Source organism: Saimiri boliviensis, chromosome 12, assembly GCF_048565385.1.
Source record: "Saimiri boliviensis isolate mSaiBol1 chromosome 12, mSaiBol1.pri, whole genome shotgun sequence".
NCBI classification, from domain to species: Eukaryota; Metazoa; Chordata; class Mammalia; order Primates; family Cebidae; genus Saimiri; species Saimiri boliviensis.
This window is the reverse complement of record NC_133460.1, coordinates 34,492,315-34,513,664: the sequence shown is the minus strand read 5'-3', so window position 1 is coordinate 34,513,664 and position 21,350 is coordinate 34,492,315. Positions and strand designations below refer to the sequence as shown.

Here is a 21,350-nt window from a genome sequence, read left to right as displayed (position 1 = left end):
AGCAACTGACGTCAAAAGAATTTCCCAGGCCGGTGCAGCGGCTCACACCTATAAGCCCAGTAGTTTGAGAGGCCGAGGACGGTGATCACCTGAGGTCAGGAGTTCTAGATAAGCCTGGCCAACATGGTGAAACTCTGTAAAAATACAAAAATTAGCCAAGCATGGTGGCATGTGCCTGTAGTCCTAGGTACTCGGGAGACTGAGGCAGGAGAATCGCTTAGAAACCAGGGGGCAGAGGTTGCAGTGAGCTGAGATTGTTGCACTGCACTCTAGCCTGGGTGACAAGAGCAAGATTCTGTCTCAAAAAAGAAAAAGAAAAAGAAAAAGAAAAAGAAAATGACCCAGCTGAGTTATATGAACAGGAGATACTAATCATTTTAAAGTGGCGGACATCGATGTTATAATCTGGGAACAAATAGAACCACCTAAATAATTTGCCATTTTCTCTCTCCAGGACCACTATGGGGAAACGACCTCCATATCCAGAATTTTATTCATGGTCTTTTATCAGATGCACTAATTTCCTTAGGATCCAAGGATTGATGAAGGTTTCTCATCGCTCATAAAGTCCAAATTGCAAATCTTGGTATTTGAATATTAATACTAACTGTAGACCAAACAAAACAAAACAAAACAAAACTCTGTAGCAATTTCAGTTAAAAAATGTAGGGAGTGCAGACCTTTCAAATGTTTAACTAAATGGCAAGACTTTGCACAGAAAGTAGAGCAAGGGTTTTTGGCCAGGTGTTAGGAATAGCATGGCACTGAGCAACTTCTTGGTGCCCTCATTTTAGTATTTCTCAAGGAGACTGAAATACAATGTGATCCTTTTTTTTTTTCCTCCTTTTGAGACAGAGTCTCGCTCTGTCACCCAGGCTGCAGTGCAGTGGTGCGATCTCAGTTTACAGCAGCCTCTGCCTCCTAGGTTCAAGGGATTCTCATGCCTCAGCCTCTCCAGTATCTGAGATTACAGGTGCCCACTACCACACTGACTAATTTTTGTATTTTTTTTTTTTCTTTTTTTTTGAGACGGAGTTTCGCTCTTGTTACCCAGGCTGGAGTGTGCGATCTCAGCTCACCGCAACCTCCGCTTCCTGGGTTCAGGCAATTCTCCTGCCTCAACCTCCCGAGTAGCTGGGATTACAGGCAGGCGCCACCATGCCCAGCTAATTTTTGTATTTTTAGTAGAGACGGAGTTTCATCATGTTGACCAGGATGGTCTCGATCTCTTGACCTTGTGATCCACCCGCCTCAGCCTCCCAAAGTGCTGGGATTACAGGCGTGAGCCACCGCGCCCGGCTTAATTTTTTTTTTTTTTTTTTTTTTTTTGAGACGGAGTTTCGCTCTTGTTACCCAGGCTGGAGTGCAATGGCGCGATCTCGGCTCACCGCAACCGCCGCCTCCTGGGTTCAGGCAATTCTCCTGCCTCAGCCTCCTGAGTAGCTGGGATTACAGGCGTGCGCCACCATGCCCAGCTAATTTTTTGTATTTTGAGTAGAGACGGGGTTTCACCATGTTGACCAGGATGGTCTCGATCTCTTGACCTCGTGATCCACCCGCCTCAGCCTCCCAAAGTGCTGGGATTACAGGCTTGAGCCACCGCGCCCGGCTAATTTTTGTATTTTTAATTGAGAAGAGGTTTTGCCATGTTGCCCAGGCTGGATCAAAACTCCCGATCTCAGGTGATCCATTCAACTTGGCTTCCCAAAGTGCTGGGATTACAGGCATGAGCCACTGTGCCTGGCCACAATGTCATCTTTATTAAACACTTGGATTGACTTAAACATTCATGGTATTTAAAATATTGAATTTTAGGCCCAGTGCACGCCTGTAATCCCAGCACTTTGGGAGGCTGAGGCAGGCGGATCACCTGAGGTTGCGAGTTCAAAACCAACCCGACCAATATGGAGAAACCCCCTCTCTCTAAAAATAAAAAATTAGCTAGGCATGGTGGAGGGCGCCTGTAATCCCAGTAACTTGGGAGGCAGAGGCAGGAGAATCGCTTGAACATGGGAGGCAGAGGTTTCAGTGAGCTGAGATCTCGCTAACTGCACTCCAGCCTGAGCAACAAGAGCAAAACTCTTGTCTCAAAAAACATACATATATTTAATTTTAATTATTACTATTCCTAAAAAAACAAATTAACTAAAGCTCAATTACTTCCTTCAGAAGAAAAATGACAATTTCACCCATCAGATCTGTTTTCACCTATTAAATCTCCCTGGTGAACAGGCTAGATTCCAGAAACCCAGTGCCAAAAATCAACTATCAGCCTTATACTGGGCCCACAAGAGCATGATACACCATAGCAGAGATTCCTGGTCCTTCTTTTGGCCCCTGGGGAGATCTACTATCGGCTTATAGCCCTACCAGCTGGCTAGGAATGTGTGTGCAATACTTGTGAAGCCTTGGAAACCTGTACAGAACGTACCCAGATTATGATGATTCAATTTAATGATTTTTCAACTTTATGAGGGTATAAAGATGATACATATTCAGTAGAAACCATACACACACAAACACTGTTTTTCACTTTCAGTACAGTGCTCATTAGTCAACACTTTATTATAAAATAGGCTTTATGTGAGATGATAATACCAGCATCTTGTTCAAGAAATTAAAGCCAGTTCCTCAACAGAGAACATTATTAGAATGAAAATAGATGCAGGAACAGGAAGGTGAAGACCTGTGCCATATTCAACAAGACTGAACTACAGGGCAAAGAATCACATAGTGTTGCAAAATCTTGAACTGGCTAGAGAATAGGATTACAAAAACCACACAGCTATTGCTGGAAAATTATGTCATGCAGAGAAGAGACTGACATGATTATGTGGGTTTGTCCCAAACAAATGAGATCTTAGAGTAAGTCAAACAAGTATATCTAACCAGCTACTCAGAGAACCTAGTTTCTATAGCAAACAAATCGTTTAAGCTACACTCCCACATTTTAAACGTATATTCATCTATAGAAGCCTGAAAGGACAGTGGGATTACAAATAATTTTATATTTTAGAGGCTTTCATAATTTGAAGAGTTAACCTTACAAATTTGTGTCACTAAAATGCAAAAGCAGGCCTGGCATGGTGGCTCATGCCTGTAATCCCAGCACTTTGGGAGGCTGAGGCAGCCAGATCACAAGGTCAAGAGATCGAGACCATCTTGGCCAACATGGTGAAAACCCATCTCTACCAAAATACAAAAAATCAGCCGGGCATGGTGGTCCGTACCTGTAGTCTCAGCTGCTTGGGAGGCTGAGGCAGGGGAATCGCTTGAACACCAGGGAGGCAGAGCTTGCAGTGAGCCGAGATAGCACCACTGCACTCGTCTGGTGACAGAGCAAGATTCCATCTCAAAAACAAACAAACAAGCATACAAACAAAAACGGCAAAAGCAGGTTGGCATGGTGCCTCATGGATGTAATCTGAGCATTTTGAGGAGGCTGAGGTGGGAGGATCACTTGAGCCTAGGAGACCAGCCTGGGGGATATAGGCAAAACTACCTCTACAGAAGATGTAAAAATTTGCCAAGTGCGATGGCATGCCCTGGTAGTTACAGCTACTTGGGAGGCTGAGGTGGGAGGATTGCCTTGAGCCTACGAAATTGAGACTGGAGCTGATGGCACTATTACATTCCAGCCTGGGGAACAGAGTAGGAGCATCTTCCCCACTGCCCAGAGTCCTCTAACTTGAGGGAGACGTACACATCTGGTTTTTTTTGTTTGCTTGTTTTTGTTTTTTCAGTTTTGCTCTGCTGCCCAGGCTGGAGTGCAGTGGTGCGGTCTCAGCTCACTGCAACCTCCGCCTCCCAGGTTCAAGTGATTCTCCTGCTTCAGCCTCCCAAGTAGCTGAGATTATAGGTACCTGCCCCCATGCCCAGCTAGTTTTTGTATTTTACCATGTTAGCCAGGCTGATCTTGGAAATCCTGGCCTCAAGTGATTTGCCTGCCTTGGCTGGGATTACAGATGCAAGGCACCATGCCCAACATCTTTTTTTGGAAATGAGGCTGGGATTCTGTCTCTTTCTTGCCCAGACTGGAGTGCAGGGTCATAATCATGACTCACCACCCAGGGTTCAAGCAATCCTCCCATCTCATCCTCCCAAGTAGCTGGGACCACAGGCATATGCCACCACACCCAGCTAATTCTTGGTAGAGATGAGGTTTTCCATGTTGCCCAGGATGGTCTCACACTCTGGGGGTCAAGCAATCCACCAGCCTCCCAAAGTGCTCAGATCACAGATGTGAGCCAAAGACATCCAACACCCACATGATCTGTGAAAGCATGCTCCACTTCAGCCTTTTGCATGCAAGCACATTCCTGCACTGCAGTGAATCTATAACTTACTATGGATGCACAATTATTCACAAGCAGTGAAAGCCTGAGTACCTAAAAAGTTTACGGCCTCAGAATATACTTGACAATTGTGCAAACAATAGTCTATTCTTGACTGGATGGGGTGGCTCATGCCTGTAATCCCAGCACTTCGGGAGGCTGAGGAGGGCACATCTCCTGAGGTCAAGTTCGAGAACAGCCTGAACAACATGGAAAAACCCCATCTCTACCAAAAACACAGAATTAGCTGGGAATGGAGGTGCAGGCCTGTAATCCCAGCTACTTGGGAGGCTGAAGCAGGAGAATCATTTGAACCCAGGAAGCAGAGGCTGTGGTGAGCTGAGATTGTGCCATTGAACTCCAGCCTGGGCAACAAGAGTGAAATTCTGCCTCAAAAAAACAAGTCTATTCTCCTGTTTCCTTAGAGTTGTCATACATAAGCAAAACTGTATGGAGGAGTAACATGGAAGAGGGGAAGCCTTATGGAAGATAAATCATGTTCTTGCCTCTTGTAGGGTTTCAATTCAGTAGCGGTATAAATGACTCCATGCCAATTTCCCTTCCCATATGCATGCTCATCCAGTGACTCATAAGCTTAGACCAACAGGCTCAGCATGAAGGCCAAGAAACTTGTGTTTCTCCTAAATTCAGCAGCTGATTCTCATGCATCGAGGCTCTCACTGGGCCACTTTGGGAATGAAGACAAAGGAGTGTGATGGAGTCCATGTGATGGTTGAGTAGATGAGGAAAAGGGTCATGTAAGAGACCTTGAGTCAGACTCACGTCATACAGAAAGCCCACAGTACGTATACTCAGAAGCAAGGCAATGTTACAATTTTATTCTTTGTTTTTCTGAGACAGTCTCACACTGTCACCCAGGCTGGATCACAGTGGTGTGATCATGGCTCACTGCAGCCTTGACTTCTTGTGCTCACTTGATCTTTGCACCTCAGCCTCCTGAGTAGCTGGGAGCACAGGTACATGCCACCATTTTTTTTTTTCTTTTGTAGATATGGGATTTCACACGCTGCCCAGGCTGGTCTCAAACTCCTGGGCTCAAATAATACTCCCACCTTGGCTCCCCAAAGTGCTGAACAACCATAGAGAAGCACTCTATATTTCTTCTATTATGTTAGCAAACACACAGAAGGACAATTTAAAAATAGATTACTATACCCAGGAACATATGCCAGAATTACCAATAGAGGTTTTTAAAAAATCTTTTAAGTCTAGGCCTGACGCTTGGAGAAGGCTGCCAATGGGTCAGGACCTACGTATTTCTAATAAGCTCTGAGGGCAGCTCTGAGGTTCCCTTCTGGTTGAATCACTGACTTTAGGTTGACTGGGGTACTTTGGTTTTTTTGGGCCGTTTTTTGGGGGTGTGGGAAGCTTTTCTGGCAGATTTACTAGGAGTGGTGAAGAACTTGGCCTCTGGCTTTTTAGGAGTCTGTCTCACATCTTTTTTCCCCAGCGAAGGACTTTTTTCCTTCACTGCCTCTTCTTTGATTTTTGGCTTCTTCCGTGGGGCTTTTCCTGGGGTCTCAGATTCTGCAGCCTTAGGGGTCTCAGATTCTGCAGCTTCAGGGGTCTCAGATGCTGGCAAGGCCTTTCTTTTCTTCCCACGAGGTGTGCTGGGAATAGGACTCTTTGTTGGAGACTTCTTTCCTGTGGCATGTTTTTGAATCTGGGAAGAAGAAAGTATAATATAGAAAAAGACCACAAAACCTGACACTAATTCTAGGAGTTACTGTTTTCATTAGTTAACATTCAAAAGGTATACACCTCAGCATGACGACAGAGATGAGCTATATTCCACTATTAAGAATGAGAGAGGCGGACGGGCACGGTGGCTCAAGCCTGTAATCCCAGCACTTTGGGAGGCCGAGGCGGGTGGATCACAAGGTCAAGAGATCGAGACCATCCTGGTCAACATGGTGAAACCCCGTCTCTACTAAAAATACAAAAAATTAGCTGGGCATGGTGGCACGTGCCTGTAATCCCAGCTACTCAGGAGGCTGAAGCAGGAGAATTGCTTGAACCCAGGAGGCAGAGGTTGCGGTGAGCCAAGATTGCGCCATTGCACTCCAGCCTGGGTAACAGGAGTGAAACTCCGTCTCAAAAAAAAAAAAAAAAAAAAAAAAAGAATGAGAGAGGCTACAAACCACAGTGCTTCCAAAAATAAAATTGAAAAAAAAAAAAAAAAAAAAAAAAGAAAAGAAAAAAGAATGAGGGAGGTGGGTGATGTGGTTCACACCTGTAATCCCGGCACTTTGGGAGGCCAAGGCAGGCAGATCACTTGAGGCCAGGAGTTCGAGACCAGCCTGGCCAACATAATAAAAACTTGTCTCGAGCCGGTACGCCTGTAATCCCAGCTCTTTGGGAGGCTGAGGCGGGTGGATCATGAGGTCAAGAGATCGAGACCATCCTGGTCAACATGGTGAAACCCCGTCTCTACTCAAAATACAAAAAATTAGCTGGGCATGGTGGCGCGTGCCTGTAATCCCAGCTACTCAGGAGGCTGAGGCAGGAGAATTGCCTGAACCCAGGAGGCGGAGGTTGCGGTGAGCCGAGATCGTGCCATTGCACTCCAGCCTGGGTAACAAGAGCAAAACTCCGTCTCAATAAAAACAAAACAAACAAACAAAAAAACCTTGTCTCTACTAAAAATACAAAAATTAGTCTACTGCCATACCACACTGAACGCACCTGATCTCGTCTGATCTCGGAAGCGAAGCAGGGTTGGGCCTGGTTAGTACTTGGATGGGAGATCACATGGGAATATCGGGTGCTGTAGGCTTAAAAAACAAACAAAACCAACAAACAAAACAAAACTAAAAATCAGCCAGGCGTGGTGGCAGGTATCTGTAATCCCAGCTACTCAGGAGACTGAGTGAGGCAGGAGAATCACTTGAACCCAGGAGGCAAAGGTTGCAGTCAGTGGAGATTGTGCCATTGCACTTTAGCCTGGGCGACAAGAGCCAAACTCCTTCTCAAAAAAAAAAAAAAAAAAGAATGAGGGATAGGTGTGGTGGCTGATGCCTGTAATCCCAGCACTCTGAAAGGCTGAGGCAGGTGGATCACTTGAGGCTAGGGGTTCAAGACCAGCCTGGCCAACATGGTGAAACCCCATCTCTACTAAAAATAGAAAAATTAGCTGGGCATGGTGGCGCATTCCTGTAATCCCAACTACTCAGGAGGATGAGGCAGGAGAATTGCTTGGGCTTGAGAAGTGGAGGTTGCTGTGAGCTGAGACTGCCACTGTACTCCAGCTTAAGAAACAGAGCAAGACTCTGTATCAAAAAAAAAAAAAAAAAAGAATTATGAACACCCAGAGGTCTTCCTGGTTCAATCAGAGGAAAAACACCTTTCACTACAACCTATGACTGATGGGAAGGACTTCTGGAGGCACCATGAGGAGCACGGCAGAGGTACCTGGGAGCAAACTCGGACTCTTCCAAATGTAGCTGTACATCCCTGGCACATGGTTTAGGGCAGAGGTTCCCAAATTTCCTGTGTAAAAGCCAACTGGGGCCAGGCACTGTGGCTTAACCCTATAATCCCAGTACTCTGGAAGGCCAAATTACCTGAGGCCAGGAGTTCAAGACCAGCCTGGCCAACATGGCAAAACCCTGTCTCTACCAAAAACACAAACATGAGCTGGGTGTGCTGATGCGCACTAGTAATCCCAGCTACTCAGGCGGCTGAGGAAGAAGGACTGCTTGAACCAGGGAGGTGAAGGTTGCAATGAGCTGAGATCATGCCACACTATCCTAAGTGACAGAGTGAGACTCTATCTTAACAACAACAACAACAACAAACAACTGGTTGGGGTCAGGTGCAGTGGCTCACACTTGTAATCTCAGCATTTTGGGAGGCCAAGGTGAGAAGATTGCTTAAGCCTGGGAGTTTAAGACCAGCCTGGGCAATATAGCAAGACCCCATCTCAAAAAAAAAAGGACAGTAAATCATGAGATGGTAACTACCTTCATAGTTCTCTGGATTCATTCCATTATTTTTCAGCATTCACTGCTCAGCACAGTGCCTGCCTGACAGTAGCCACTGAACCCATCCATTATGAATATTAAATATTAAAAACAATACCTCTACATTCTTCTTAGCTGGAGTCTTTCCTATTGGTACCAGCTGTGGAATTTCGTCTTCGGAGTCATTTGCCACTTGAACTTGGGCTTTTCCTTTGCGACGCCTTTTCTTCCCATGCTCGGGGGTCTGCTCCTTCTTTGATTCAGGTTTCTTCTCTGTAGTGTCAACACTTTCAGGTGCCACGGCGTCTTTACTAAGGACTGATGCAGGCTTGCTAGCCTGCTGTTTCTTCTTTCTGATTTTGGTCCTCTCCTTTTGTTTTTCATGATTTCTTTCTCTTCGTTTTTTCCTTGCCTCCTAGCAAAACACATCATAAAAAACTTTAGCAGGAACACTTACTTCTGTTGGTTAACAAATGGCATAGATTTACCACTTGCCGTTCTGATTATCCATAAGCCCGTAAATGTACAGAGAACAAACTCCTTTACCAGCACTGGAACCTGAACCAGTTGTTGACTCATAGTCAAATATGCATTTTATGCAGTAAACTATACATTTGTATTTCTGAATCTGGCTATCTAAAGGATACAGTTTAGTGATTTTTCTGAAACATAGTATAGTTTAGAGAGTATAAAGAATAATCCGGCCGAGTACGGTGGCTCACGCCTATAATCCCAGCACTCTGGGAGGCAGAAGCGGGTGGATCACAAGGTCAAGAGATTGAGACCATCCTGATCAACATGGTGAAACCTCATCTCTACTAAAAATACAAAAAAATTAGCTGGGCATGGTGGCACATGCCTGTAGTCTCAGCTACTCAGGAGGCTGAGGCAGGAGAATTGCTTGAACCTAGTAGGCGGAGGTTGCGGTGAGCCAAGATCACACCATTGCACTCCAGCCTCAGTAACAAAAGAGAAACTCTGTCTTAAAAAAAAAAAAAAGAATAATCCAGCTGGGCGCTATGGTTCATGTCTGTAATTCCAGCACTGAGGTGGGGAGTTTCAGACCAGCCTGACCAACATGGATAAACCCTGTCTCTCTCTCTCTTTTTTTTTTTTTTTTTTTTGAGACGGAGTTTCGCTCTTGTTACCCAGGCTGGAGTGCAATGGCGCGATCTCGGCTCACCGCAACCTCCGCCTCCTGGGTTCAGGCAATTCTCCTGCCTCAGCCTCCTGAGTAGCTGGGATTACAGGCATGTGCCACCATGCCCAGCTAATTTTTTTTTTTGTATTTTTAGTAAAGACGGGGTTTCACCATGTTGACCAGGATGGTCTCGATCTCTTGACCTCGTGATCCACCCGCCTCGGCCTCCCAAAGTGCTGGGATTACAGGCTTGAGCCACCGCGCCCGGCAACCCTGTCTCTACTAAAAATACAAAATTAGCCGGTTATGGTGGCACATGCCTGTAATCCCAGCTACTTGGGAGGCTGAGGCAGGAGAATTGCTTGAACCCCTGGTAGGTGGAGGTTGTGGTGAACTAAGATTGCGCCATTGCACTCTAGCCTGAGCAACAAGAGTGAAACTCCGTCTCAAAAAAAGAATAATCCAGCAGGGCGCAGTGGCTCATGCCTGTAATCCCAGCACTTTGGGAGGCCGACGTGGGTGGATCACAAGGTCAGGACTTTGAAATGAGCCTGGCCAACGTGGTAAAACCCTGCCTCTACTAAAAATACAAAAAGTTAGCCGGGGATGGTGGTGTACTCCTATAATCCCAGATACTCTGGATGCTGAGGCAGGATAATGGCTTGAACCCAGGAAGCAGAGGTTGTAGTGAGCAGAGATCATGCCACTGCACTCCAGCCTGGGCAACCGAGCAAGACTGTCAAAAAAATAAAGAAAGAATAATCCTCGGCTGGATGCGGTGGCTTATGCCTGTAATCCTAGCACTTTGGGAGGCTGAGGCAGGAGGATCACTTGAGGTCAGGACTTTGACACCAACCTAGCCAACATGGTGAAACCCCATTAGTAAAAGCAGAAAATTAGCTGGGCATGGTGATACGTGCCTATAGTTCCAACTACTCAGGAGGCTGAGGCACAGACAATCATTTGAACCCGGAAGGTGGAGGTTGTAGTGAGCTGAGATCATGCCACTGCACTCCAGCCCAGGAGACAGCAAAACTGTCTCAAAAACAAAATTAAAAATTTGCTGGACACAATTAACATGGCTGAAGAGAGAAACCCTAGATCAGTCTAACAATTAGCAAAAAAACTAAAAAATTTTTTTTTGGAGATAGAGTCTCACTCTGTTGCCCAGGCTGGAGTGCAGTGGCGCGATCTTAGCTCATGGCAACTTCCACCTCCTGGGTTCAAGTGATTCTCCTGCGTCAAGTAATTGGGACTACAGACACATGCCACCATGCCCAGCTAATTTTTGTATTTTTAGCAGAGATGGAGTTTCACCATGTTGGCCAGGATGGTCTCGATCTCTCGACCTCATGATCCGCCTGCTCTGCCTCCCAAAGTGCTGGGATTACTGGCGTGAGCCACTGTGCCCAGCCAAAACTGAATTTTTTTTCCTTCCAAAAGCTTCTTTTGCTGGAGTACGATTAATACTGAAAACCTACAAACCAAGCTCAGGAGGTGTCAGTCAGCATACCCTCCCAAACCCAAATATGTGAACATGAGGTGAACTGGTGTGTTAAAATTATCCTAGTCACAGTCCCAGTAAATGTGGGTATATGCGTGTGTCCTGTGATGAAACAGCATCTTTTCTAGGGTTGGCTCTTGCCTGTCACCCTTTTCCCTGAGTTGTCAGGACTAAGCTCCAGGTACCTACAACCCTGGATTAACTGGGTAATTATCTCAATTGCTTTTGTTACTGCCTCAAAAGTACATATTATTTCACATTGATTTCAGTGTTTAATATTTTAAGTGTTTTGGTCTTTATTTAGAAGTAAGGTGATGTTTCTATGACTGGAAATATGTGATAGGAACTTAACTGAGGCCCCCTCAAAAGCCAGTTAACCCAGGCCGGGCACAGTTGCTGATGCCTGTAATCTCAGCACTTTGGGAGGCAGAGGCAGGTGGACCGCTTGAGCCCAAGAGTTCAAGATCAGCTTGGGAAATATAGGGAGACCATGTCTACAAAAAAATTAAAACATTAGCTGCGTGTGGTGGAGCATGCCTGTAATCCCAGCTACTTGGGAGGTTGACACAGGATTACTTGAGCCCAGGAGGTCAAGGCTGCAGTGAGCCTTGATGGCGCCATTGTGCTCCAGCCTGAGGGACAGAGCCAGACCCCATCTCTCTAAAAAAAAAACAAACAGCAAGCACAGGATCTAACAAAAACTTCAAAAACACCCAATTTATCAATAAATCCAAGATATTTCTATCTTAATGTGCATTACCGATATAATATCAACTACCTCACATAAAGTGGGAACCATGAACACAAAAGGACAACTACCAGAAAACCAGAAAAATATAACTGAAAACTCGAGCAGGGATGATGGTCTACTTCCTTCTAGAGACTGAGGAGTTTACCGCCTTGATTATTCATCTTATCAGTATTTAAAATTCTACTAACTTTTTTCTTCTTATTAAGCATAGATTTTTTGGTGGCTTCATCCCAATTGCTGACAAACGAGGAAAAGATGGGAAGAGCAGCCGATTTCTCAGTTTTCACAAAGAGGAGTTTCACGCTCTCCCACTTCTGAAACAAAGAAAAGAGTTAAGTCATCTATATATACTTTGTTTATTTTAAACAAACCATCAATTGATGCACCTGCAATACTGTACCTCCGGCAATTTTTCTGAAAGTCCTTTGGTGACAGCAACAATGTTTTCAATGATGTGCTCAATCTGCATTCCAACGTGACCAACGCGTATAGCACTGAAATTTAATACAGTATTAGAAAAGATTTTTAAAAACCATTTTTTCAAAATCAGGCAGGTATATGAAAAATATAAATACATAATCCTCAAGTTTTTTGTTTTTAAAAGTAGATACATTAAGCCTGGGCAACCTGGTAAAACCCTGTCTCTACCACACTAACAAATATTAACTGGGCATGACAGTACATGCCTATAATTCCAGTTATTAAGGAGGCTGAGGCAGAAAAGTCACCTGAGCCCAGGAACTCAAGACTGCAGCAAGCCCAGATCTGCTGACTGCACTCCAGCCTGGGTAACAACAAAGCAAAACAGTCTGAAAAACAAAAAACAAACCATTAAAACCTTTAGGTTCTCAATGTACTTTATTTCATTTTGGAGACAGGGTTTTTTCCTGTCGCTCAGGCTGAAGTGCAGTGGCACAGTCAACATCCTGGGCTTAAGCAATCCTCCCACCTCAGCCTCTGGAGTACCTAGGTCTACAGGCCACCCAGCTGATTTTTGTATTTTTTGTAGGGACAGGTTCTCACTCATGAGCTCAATTGATCCACCAGGCTGGTCTTGAACTCCTGGGCTCAAGTGATCCTCCTGCCTTGGCCTCCCAAAATGCTGGGACTGCAGGCATGAGCCACCATACCTGGCCTAAATATATTTTAAAGGAAGATTGTCATCTTTCATATTCTAGAAATTCCTTCTACCTTAAGTAAAATGTCACATCATCAGGGGTGATTTTTTTTTTTTTTTTTTTTGAGATGGCGTCTTGCTGTTGCCAGGCTGAAGTGCAGTGGTGAGATCTCGGCCCACTGCAACCTCTGCCTCCGGGGTTCAAGCGAATCTCCTGCCTCAGTCTCCCTAGTAGCTGAGATTACAGTTGCAAGCCACTACACAGAGCTAATTTGTGTATTTTCTTGAACACCTGACCTCAAATGATCCACCCACCTTGGCCTCCCAAAAGTGCTGGGATTACAGGTGTGAGCCACTATGGCCAGCTAAGGGAATGATTAAAGAGCTAGTAGCACCTAAATGTTAGGCTAGGAGCACCAGAAGGCTGGGCCAGAGGAGTTTCTATCTTCATCTTAGACAATCCCAGGCCACTCAGTCCACCGTCAGGCTGTTATGAGGGGATCTACCTCCAGGAGGGTCACCTGCTCTCTCTAGTTCTATTGCTCCACTCAAGAATAAACAGTTCTTGTCCCTGGTGTAATAGTGTCTTTTGGCTAAGAGCAAGACCATCCCTTCAGGTGAAGCAGAGTGCAGGCAACAAGCCAAGTGGAAAGCCTGGAGGGCTCAGTGCTCAGCGCTGGTGCCAAAATGAAGTGAGCCAGAAGGGAGGCTCACTGTTGGCACAATGTCTGCAGAATGAGGATGAGACCAGCTGTTGCTCCTCTCTCTGCAGCCAAAGACTAGACACTGCCCACTCCCTGAGCCTGTTACCACCTGCCTTCGAGCACACCTGGGCATCCCAGATGGAAAGATGGTGACGAATGAGGAAAGGGGAGTAACAGAAGTGGAGGAGGAAAATAAATTATTATGCTGGGGAAAGCTAAGAGAGGAAATGAAAGAATGATTTTTTTTCTCAGTTGTCTGCAACTTTCTTTAAGTTGTTGCTTTTGCCTTGGAAAATCCCCAGTGGCAGGAGACTGCTGCTCCTTTACCAGCCTTCGGGGTACCATCCCCTTCTCTCAGATTCTCATGGGTCCCACAAACAAGGCCTGACCTTCTAGCCAACCACTTCTATGAGCCACTATTTTAACATCAGCCTTTAACCAAAGGAGTAGGGGTCCAGGCTCAATGACCAATGCTTCTCGGCTACTTCATTATACCAGATTAAGGGCTTCCCAGCAGCAGGCAGAAGACAACACCAGAGACCACCTGTCCTGCCCATCCCACATCCTTCTCTGCTCTACCTGGAGACACTATGCTCGGGTCAGGCCTGCCTAGTGAGCAGAGGCAAAGAGTCTCTGTGGTTCCATTTTCTGCCGGGTGTGACCATGTGTATGCATGATGGGCTCCTTGGTATCTCTGGGTGGAAGGGCAGTGCCCTAGAGCTCTGCCCTTCTGGCAGCTACCCATCTCCACACTGCAGTCAGCAGGTGAACTACTTCATAAAACATATTTTCAATACATTTAAAACTTGCTGTACCCCTCCAAGCTGGTACACTGCCAAGCATACAAACTTAACTCACTTCTCAGCTTAATAAAGTAGCCTAAGCCATATCCTCTGCTCACCCAAAGGTCAGAAGCAATCACTAACCTAAAATGCCTATTCTAGTAGGAAAGGCTAGGTGTGGGGTCTCTGCCTAGCTCAGTATCCTGGGTAAGGTTAAACCAATGTGACAATACAGACAGCAAACAGATAGAATAAATGCTGAATTCATTTAACAAGAAATTAAACTAAGAATGAGGAGGATCTTCACTTTAAGGAGTAATATGGTGCTTTTAAAGGACAATCTGAGGCCAGGTGTAGTGGCTCATGCCTATAATCTCAACACTTTTGGAGGCCAGGATGGGAGGGTTGGTTTTGTCTAGGGGTTCAAGTCCAGACGGGGCAACGTAGAGAGACCCTGCCTCTACAAAACATTGAAAATTTAGCCAGGTATGGTGGCATGTGCCTGTAGTTCCAGCTACTCAGCAGGCTGAAGTAGGAGGATTGCTTGAGCCAAGGAGTTGGAGGTTGTGGTGAACTGCAATTGCACCACTGAGTGCAGTGGCAAATAAATAAAGGACAAGCTGAAAGCCCAGACCTGCTCATGTTCTCTAAGCATTCATCTTACTCTCCCTGCTTTCCTTAGTATCTGGAGCTGCCCTGTCCAATGCAGTAGCCTTTAGCCACTAGCTATATGTGCGTACTTTAAATTAATTACAAATTCAGTCCCTGACACAGTAGCCACATTACACTTGCTCAAAAGCTACATACAACTAGTGCCTACTGTGTGAGACAGCACAGATGCAGACCATTTCCATCACAGTGGAACGTTCTATCAGACAGCACTGTTCTAGAACACAGCAAAGTCCTACAGATTAAACTTTTTTTTGTTTAAAGACAGTCTTTTTCTGTCTTTCAGGCTAGAAGGCAGTGACAATACCATGGCTCACTGCAGCCTTAACCTCCTGAGCTCAAGTGATCCTCCTGCCTCAGCCTCCCACGTAGCTGAGACCACAGGGATGCATCACCACACTTGGCTCATGTTCTTATTTTTTTTGTAGAGAAGGGGGGTCTATGTTGCCCAAGCTGGTCTTCAACTCCTGGGCTCAAGTGATCCTCCTGCCTTGGCCTCCCAAAGTGCTGGGATTATAGGCATGAGCCACTACACCTGGCCTGAGAATTGATCAGTTCTAAGGAGCAGATTTTAGTTTTAAAAAGGGATCTGGTACCATTAACAAAATCTTTTAAAAAAGTATATAAAATAATTCTCAAATACAAGATTAAAGGAGACACACATGAATGCCTTTTACCTACCTGCAAGAACCACTTTTAGAAATGTTTAAGACTGTTCCACCTATACAGTCATTGATCTCTCTTGATAAATTCTTGGACAGAAGGTTTACAGATACTGGAACTCTATAAAAAACACAGGGATTCAGAATACAATGCATACAACACACCTAGAAATTTTATGCTGCTAAAGTCCAGTTATTACTAAGAAACTTACTTCTTTCTTTGATAGAAATGTCTCCCAATGAGTGAGGGTAAGAGCCGCCTAATTCTGGCATCAGTAAGGAAGAAGTCAAAAGTGCTCAGAAGGCGGAGCTTGGCTTCAAAGGGTTTGTATTCCTTCTTTAGAGTTTGAAAGGGGATAATCTAGGAAGCACAGAGAATAAAAACAAAAAGTTAGGAACCTAAACAAGAAGAAGAAATACTTAGGCAATAATTTCTATTTGTATTTAAAAATGTCCCAGAGCCATTCCTCTCATACTTTAGTGAACACGTGAGTGCCTAAAATGTGTTAGGCACTATGCTACACGCTGGGAACACTGAGATAAATGAGAAAGGACCCCAGCTAAAGAAACTTAGATCCAGGCCAGGTGTGGTGGTTCACGCCTGTAATGCCAGCACTTTGGGAAGCCAAGGTGAGATGATCACCTGGGGTCAGGAGGTCAAGACCAGCCTGGCCAACATGGTGAAACCTTGTCTCTACAAAAATATAAAAATTAGCTGAACATGATGACGCGTGCCTGTAACCCCAGCTATTTGGGAGGCTAAAGAGGGAGAACTGCTGGAACCCGGGAGGCAGAAGACGCAATGAGTTAAGATCGCACCATTCCATTCCAGCCTGGGTGACAGAGTAAAACTCCATCTCACACACACACACAAAACTTAGATCCCTACCATCCAGAGAGTAAAAAAGATAAGTACACCAACTACAAAACAGTGAATCAGAGAAAAACAAGATGCTCCAAAAGTACAGAGTAATGACACAAGCCACCCTTCTATAACTTGCAAGACACAAAAGTTACTGATGTACACACCACCACAAATTAAATTAAAAAGAGAAAAGTAGAAGAAAAAGACTAGGAAATATAGTAATGTATTTGTGACATCGTTTCAATTGAATTAAATCCTCTAAATAACTTGAAAATATTAACTAGGCTTCCTACCTGAGAAATGGTTTTAATTCCATGCTTGTTTAAAAGCTTTCTATAGAACTGCTCTGTCTTTTCAGGAGTTGAATTGGGTTCGTCCTTTGTAAATAAACAGATATCTTCTAAATCCGATCGAATACCATGAGGTAAGGGCCTATAAAATACGTGAAAAGAAACTGAGGAAAGCATTATTACAGACACTGTGCATGTTTGTATCATACAGAATACACTATAAACTTAAGTGTCATTTAAGTAACTTTAGTCATGCTAGTTAAGCAAATATTGCACCAAGATCAGCATTTAAAAATACATCTCATGGCCAGGAGCGATGGCTTACGCCTGTAATCCCAGCACTTTAGGAGGCAAAGGTGGGTGTATCACCTGAGGTCAGGAGTTTGAGTTCAGCCCAAAAACACGGTGAAACTCCATCTCTACTAAAAAAAACAAAAAATTAGCTTGGAGTGGTGGCAGACACCTGTAAAACCAGCTACTCGGGAGGCTGAGGCAGGAGAATCGCTTCACCCCGGGAGGCAGAGGTTGCAGTGAGCCCCAATCACACCACTGCACTCCAGCCTGGGCAACAAGAGCAAAATTTCACCTCAAATAAACAACAACAACAACAACAAAACCTCACTTGCAATGGCAAGCAAATCACAAATACAAACAGGCCCAAACATCAATTAACACTTGGGATATAACAAGAATTAAAATATCAAAGACATCCAAATTCCTGCACATATAATTATTAAACTAGCTTCATCAGGACAGGCCTGGTTCAGAATTTTTACCTTCTGTAAAACTCTTAGCTCTGTAATGATAATAACTTTTTCTTTTTTTTTTTTTTTGAAACAGGGTTTTTCTCAGTTGCCAAGGCTGGAGGGCCGAGGTGTGACCATAGCTCACAACAGCCTCCAGCACAGCCAAGACTACAGGCATGTGCCAGCTGGGTATAGGCCCAGCTAATTTTTGTATTTTTCATAGAGATGGGGTTTTGCCAGGTAGCCTAAGCAGGTCTTAAATTTGTGGGCTCAAGCAATCCACCTCACTCAGCCTTCCAAAATGCTGAGATTATTGTTGTGAGCCACCACATTCGGCCAACGTAAGTTTTTTTTGAGATGGAGTCTCGCTGTCACCCAGGCTGGAGTCTCTGCAACCTCTGCCTTCTGGGTTCAAGCAATTCTTGTGCCTTAGCCTCCCAAGCAGCTGGGATTACGGGCGCCTGCCATCATGCCCGGCTAATTTTTGCATTTTTAGTAGAGATAGGATTTTGCCCTGTTGGTCAGGCTAGTCTCGAAGTCCTGACCTCAAGTGATCCGCCGGCCTCAGCTTCCCAAAGTGCTGGGATTAGAGGTGTGAGCCACTGAGCCCAGCCCAACGCAACTTTTAAGAATTAAAGGTCAGGCACGGTGGCTCATCCCTGTAATCTCAGCGCTTTGGGAGGGTGAGTTGAGTGGATCATAAGCTCAGAAGATAGAGACCACCCTAGCCAATATGGTGAAACTCCACCTCTACAAAAAAAATGTAAAAATTAGCTGGGCATGAAGGCATGTAGCTACAGTCCTAGCTACTCAGGAGGCCAAGACAGGGGAATCGCTTGAACCTAGAAGGTGGAGGTTGCAGTGAGCCAAGATTGCGCCACTGCACTCCAGCCTGGGTGCTGGGTGACAGAGCAAGACTGTGTCTCAAAAAAAAAAAAAAAAAAAAAAAAAGAAAGAAAAAAAGAAATGAAACAGTTAAAACAGGCCAGGCACGGTTACTCATGCCTGTAATCCCAACACTTTGGAAGACTGGGGCCAGAGGACTGTGAGAGCCCAATGTCAAGACCAGTCTGGGAAACGTCTTGGGAGGCTGGGATGGAAGGATCACTTAAGCCAGGGAGGTTGAGGTTGCAGTAAACACAGATCTCACTACTGCACTCTAGTTGGGCAACAGCACAAGACCCTGTGTCTTTAAAAAAGAGGGAAAAGAACTGAAACCAAAAAACATGAAATAAATATAAACTGCGGGACCAGCAAACATAATTATGCTACATCTTACAGAAAACAAAATACAAGAGTTTAACTCATTTCTTAGGCTTACAACCTATGTTTGGAAGAAACATTTTATATAATCACCATGGGTGTCTTTTTCATACAAAGGAGTCCACTGCAATTTTTTATTGTCTGTGTATAAAGGAGTAAATTGAGGCCTCAAGGAATTTTTGCTTGACATGGAAAGATAAAAAGATTCTTTAAAAACAAAAAAAAAAGCTGTTTAACTTATTTCACCTTTATTCTTTCAAACACTGGGTTTTCTATTCAACAGAACTGATTAGGTTAGCTGTCAACCAAGCTCAGAAAACTGGTGAAATTTTGAGAAAATTTTAGCACATCTGAATTCCTACAATTATTTTTTTACTTTTTTTTTGAGACTGAGTCTTGCTCTGTTGCCCAGGCTGGAGTGCGATGAGACATCTCTGCTCACTGCAGCCTCTATTTCCTAGGTGTAAGTGACTCTCCAGCCTCAGCCTCCTGGGTAGCTGGGACTAGAGGAACCTGCCATCATGTTTGGCTAGTTTTTGTATTTTTGAAGAGACAGGGTTTCACCATGTTGGCCAGGCTGGTCTCGAATTCCTCAGGTAATCTGCCTGCCTCGACATCCCAAAGTGCTGGGATTACAGGCATGCACCACCTCGCCAATCCTCTACGGTTCTTTTAGACATTGTTGTTTTACTTCGTGTCTGGTTTTTATTAAAAATTTGCGAAGTTTCCATTAGAAAATACCATAGAATTGTTTGGGTTACAAAGAATGAACAGGCAGATAAAAACAGCAAAGGTAGAAAACCACAACTTACAATCTGACCCTCAGTTCTTTACTTGGAATTTTCCATAATACCACCATTAAAAATAAATTTTCATTCTCATTCAAAAGCAACCCATAATTGTTCTTCCTGGACTTGCAATGTGTCAAGAGAGCGTCCAATGCCTTTCTAACCTGTAAAGTGGAGAAGACAAATAAGTGAAATGTTCTCACAATAATTTACACAAATAAGTCAATGTTCTTCATCTAACTTAGCATTTGTTCTCTACCACACTTTCTATTTTTTCCCTTCCAACTTCTATTTCAAGGAGTAACCTCCATAACCTTATCTATTAGGATCCTGCAATTTACATTCACAGAATTCTAAGAATCTCTCAAACACGCCTAAGTATCCACTTCCAGCACCATCTACGGCAGGGCGTCTCTTCTATCTAAGAGATTGGGCCAAACGGAAACATGCTCCTCTTGCCCTCAACGATGAAAGCAGTAATCCCAGGAAAAGCACAAAGCGAATGCATTTAGCATTTATTATTTCCTTTTTTTTTTTTTTTTTTTTTTTTTTTGAGACGGAGTCTCACTGTTGTCGCTGGAGCTGGAGTGCAAGGCTGGCTCACTGCAACCTCCGCCTCCCGGGTTCCACCAATTCTCCTGCCTCAGCCTCCCAAGGAGCAGAGATTACAGATGCCCGCCACCACGCCCAGCTAATTTCTGTATTTTTAATAGAGACGGGGTTTCACCATGTTGGCCAGGCTAGTCTCGAACTTCTTTTTTTTTTTTTTTTTGAGACGGAGTTTCGCTCTTGTTACCCAGGCTGGAGTGCAATGGCGCGATCTCGGCTCACCGCAACCTCCGCCTCCTGGGTTCAGGCAATTCTCCTGCCTCAGCCTCCTGAGTAGCTGGGATTACAGGCACGTGCCACCATGCCCAGCTAATTTTTTTTTTTGTATTTTTAGTAAAGACGGGGTTTCACCATGTTGACCAGGATGGTCTCTCTCTCTTGACCTCGTGATCCGCCCGCCGCGGCCTCCCAAAGTGCTGGGATTACAGGCTTGAGCCACCGCGCCCGGCCTAGTCTCGAACTTTTGACATCAGGTGATCCACCCGCCTCAGCCTCCCAAAGTGCGGGTATTACAGGGCCACCGCGCCCAGCCTACTGGGTACTTTGTTACCTTGTGCCAGGCCCCTGGCCAAAATGCGGTACTCGCTTCGCCTCTTCCGATCCTGGACAGCGCGGACCGGAAGGGCCCATTTTAAATAACGGGTAACAGACCTGCTAAAATAAGCGACTCCGCCAAGGCCTAAGTATAGCGAAGTTAAGCCGGGTCGCCAGGTCGATCTTATTTAGCTCATCATGTAGTACACGTGCAACCCAATTCAAGGCCGCAGGACCGTGGGGAAGCAGACGCCCACCCACGTCTGTAAACGGTAGAGACAGCTGAGGCACACAGCCCGCCAGCGACCCTCCCAGAGCCCCGGGGGATTCTGCGGAGCACGCACTCGGGTCCCGGCACCCTGCGCCTCACGAGATGACCGCCACACCGCTTCCAAGCCACCCTTCCCAGGAACCACTCACCTGCTCTTTGTCCAGCTGCTTCCGTGCTGTCGGGGCAGCTGGAGTCGAGGTGGAGGTTGCAGTCGCGGCTGAAGATGACAGCGGCGTGGAGGCCGAGTCCTCCATGTTGCTTTCACCTCGTGAAGGTGCGCGTGCGGAACCCAGATACTTAATTCTGAGGCGCACGCGCGAGCGAGGCACAGACCCGG

At 45.2% G+C, this 21,350-nt stretch overlaps 1 protein-coding gene and 1 non-coding gene across 2 annotated transcripts; one reads left to right on the top strand and one right to left on the bottom strand.

Moving 5' to 3' along the window:
* Positions 1 to 2,539: 2,539 nt before the first annotated feature.
* RSL1D1 (ribosomal L1 domain containing 1) lies at positions 2,540 to 21,332 on the bottom strand. Its single transcript, XM_003928742.4, has 9 exons — positions 21,163 to 21,332; positions 19,624 to 19,763; positions 16,806 to 16,944; positions 15,860 to 16,008; positions 15,667 to 15,768; positions 12,114 to 12,207; positions 11,902 to 12,027; positions 8,436 to 8,732; positions 2,540 to 6,018 (listed from the first exon to the last, which is right to left on the bottom strand). The coding sequence occupies exons 1-9, from the start codon at positions 21,265 to 21,267 to the stop codon at positions 5,668 to 5,670; spliced, it is 1,503 nt and encodes a 500-aa protein (XP_003928791.3). The 5' UTR covers positions 21,268 to 21,332; the 3' UTR covers positions 2,540 to 5,667.
* LOC120367498 (5S ribosomal RNA) lies at positions 7,013 to 7,131 on the top strand. Its single transcript, XR_005581875.1, has one exon. It is a non-coding gene; the product is annotated as a 5S ribosomal RNA (ribosomal RNA).
* Positions 21,333 to 21,350: the final 18 nt, after the last annotated feature.

Coding starts and splice junctions, on each gene's coding strand:
- RSL1D1 (XM_003928742.4), bottom strand. CDS start 21,267: ATGGAGGACTCGGCCTCCACGCCGCTGTCATCTTCAGCCGCGACTGCA. Junction 16,945..19,623: donor AAAGAACTGAGGGTCAGATT/GTAAGTTGTGGT, acceptor CGTATTTTATAG/GCCCTTACCTCATGGTATTC. Junction 6,019..8,435: donor CAGCTAAGAAGAATGTAGAG/GTATTGTTTTTA, acceptor TCTTCTTCCCAG/ATTCAAAAACATGCCACAGG.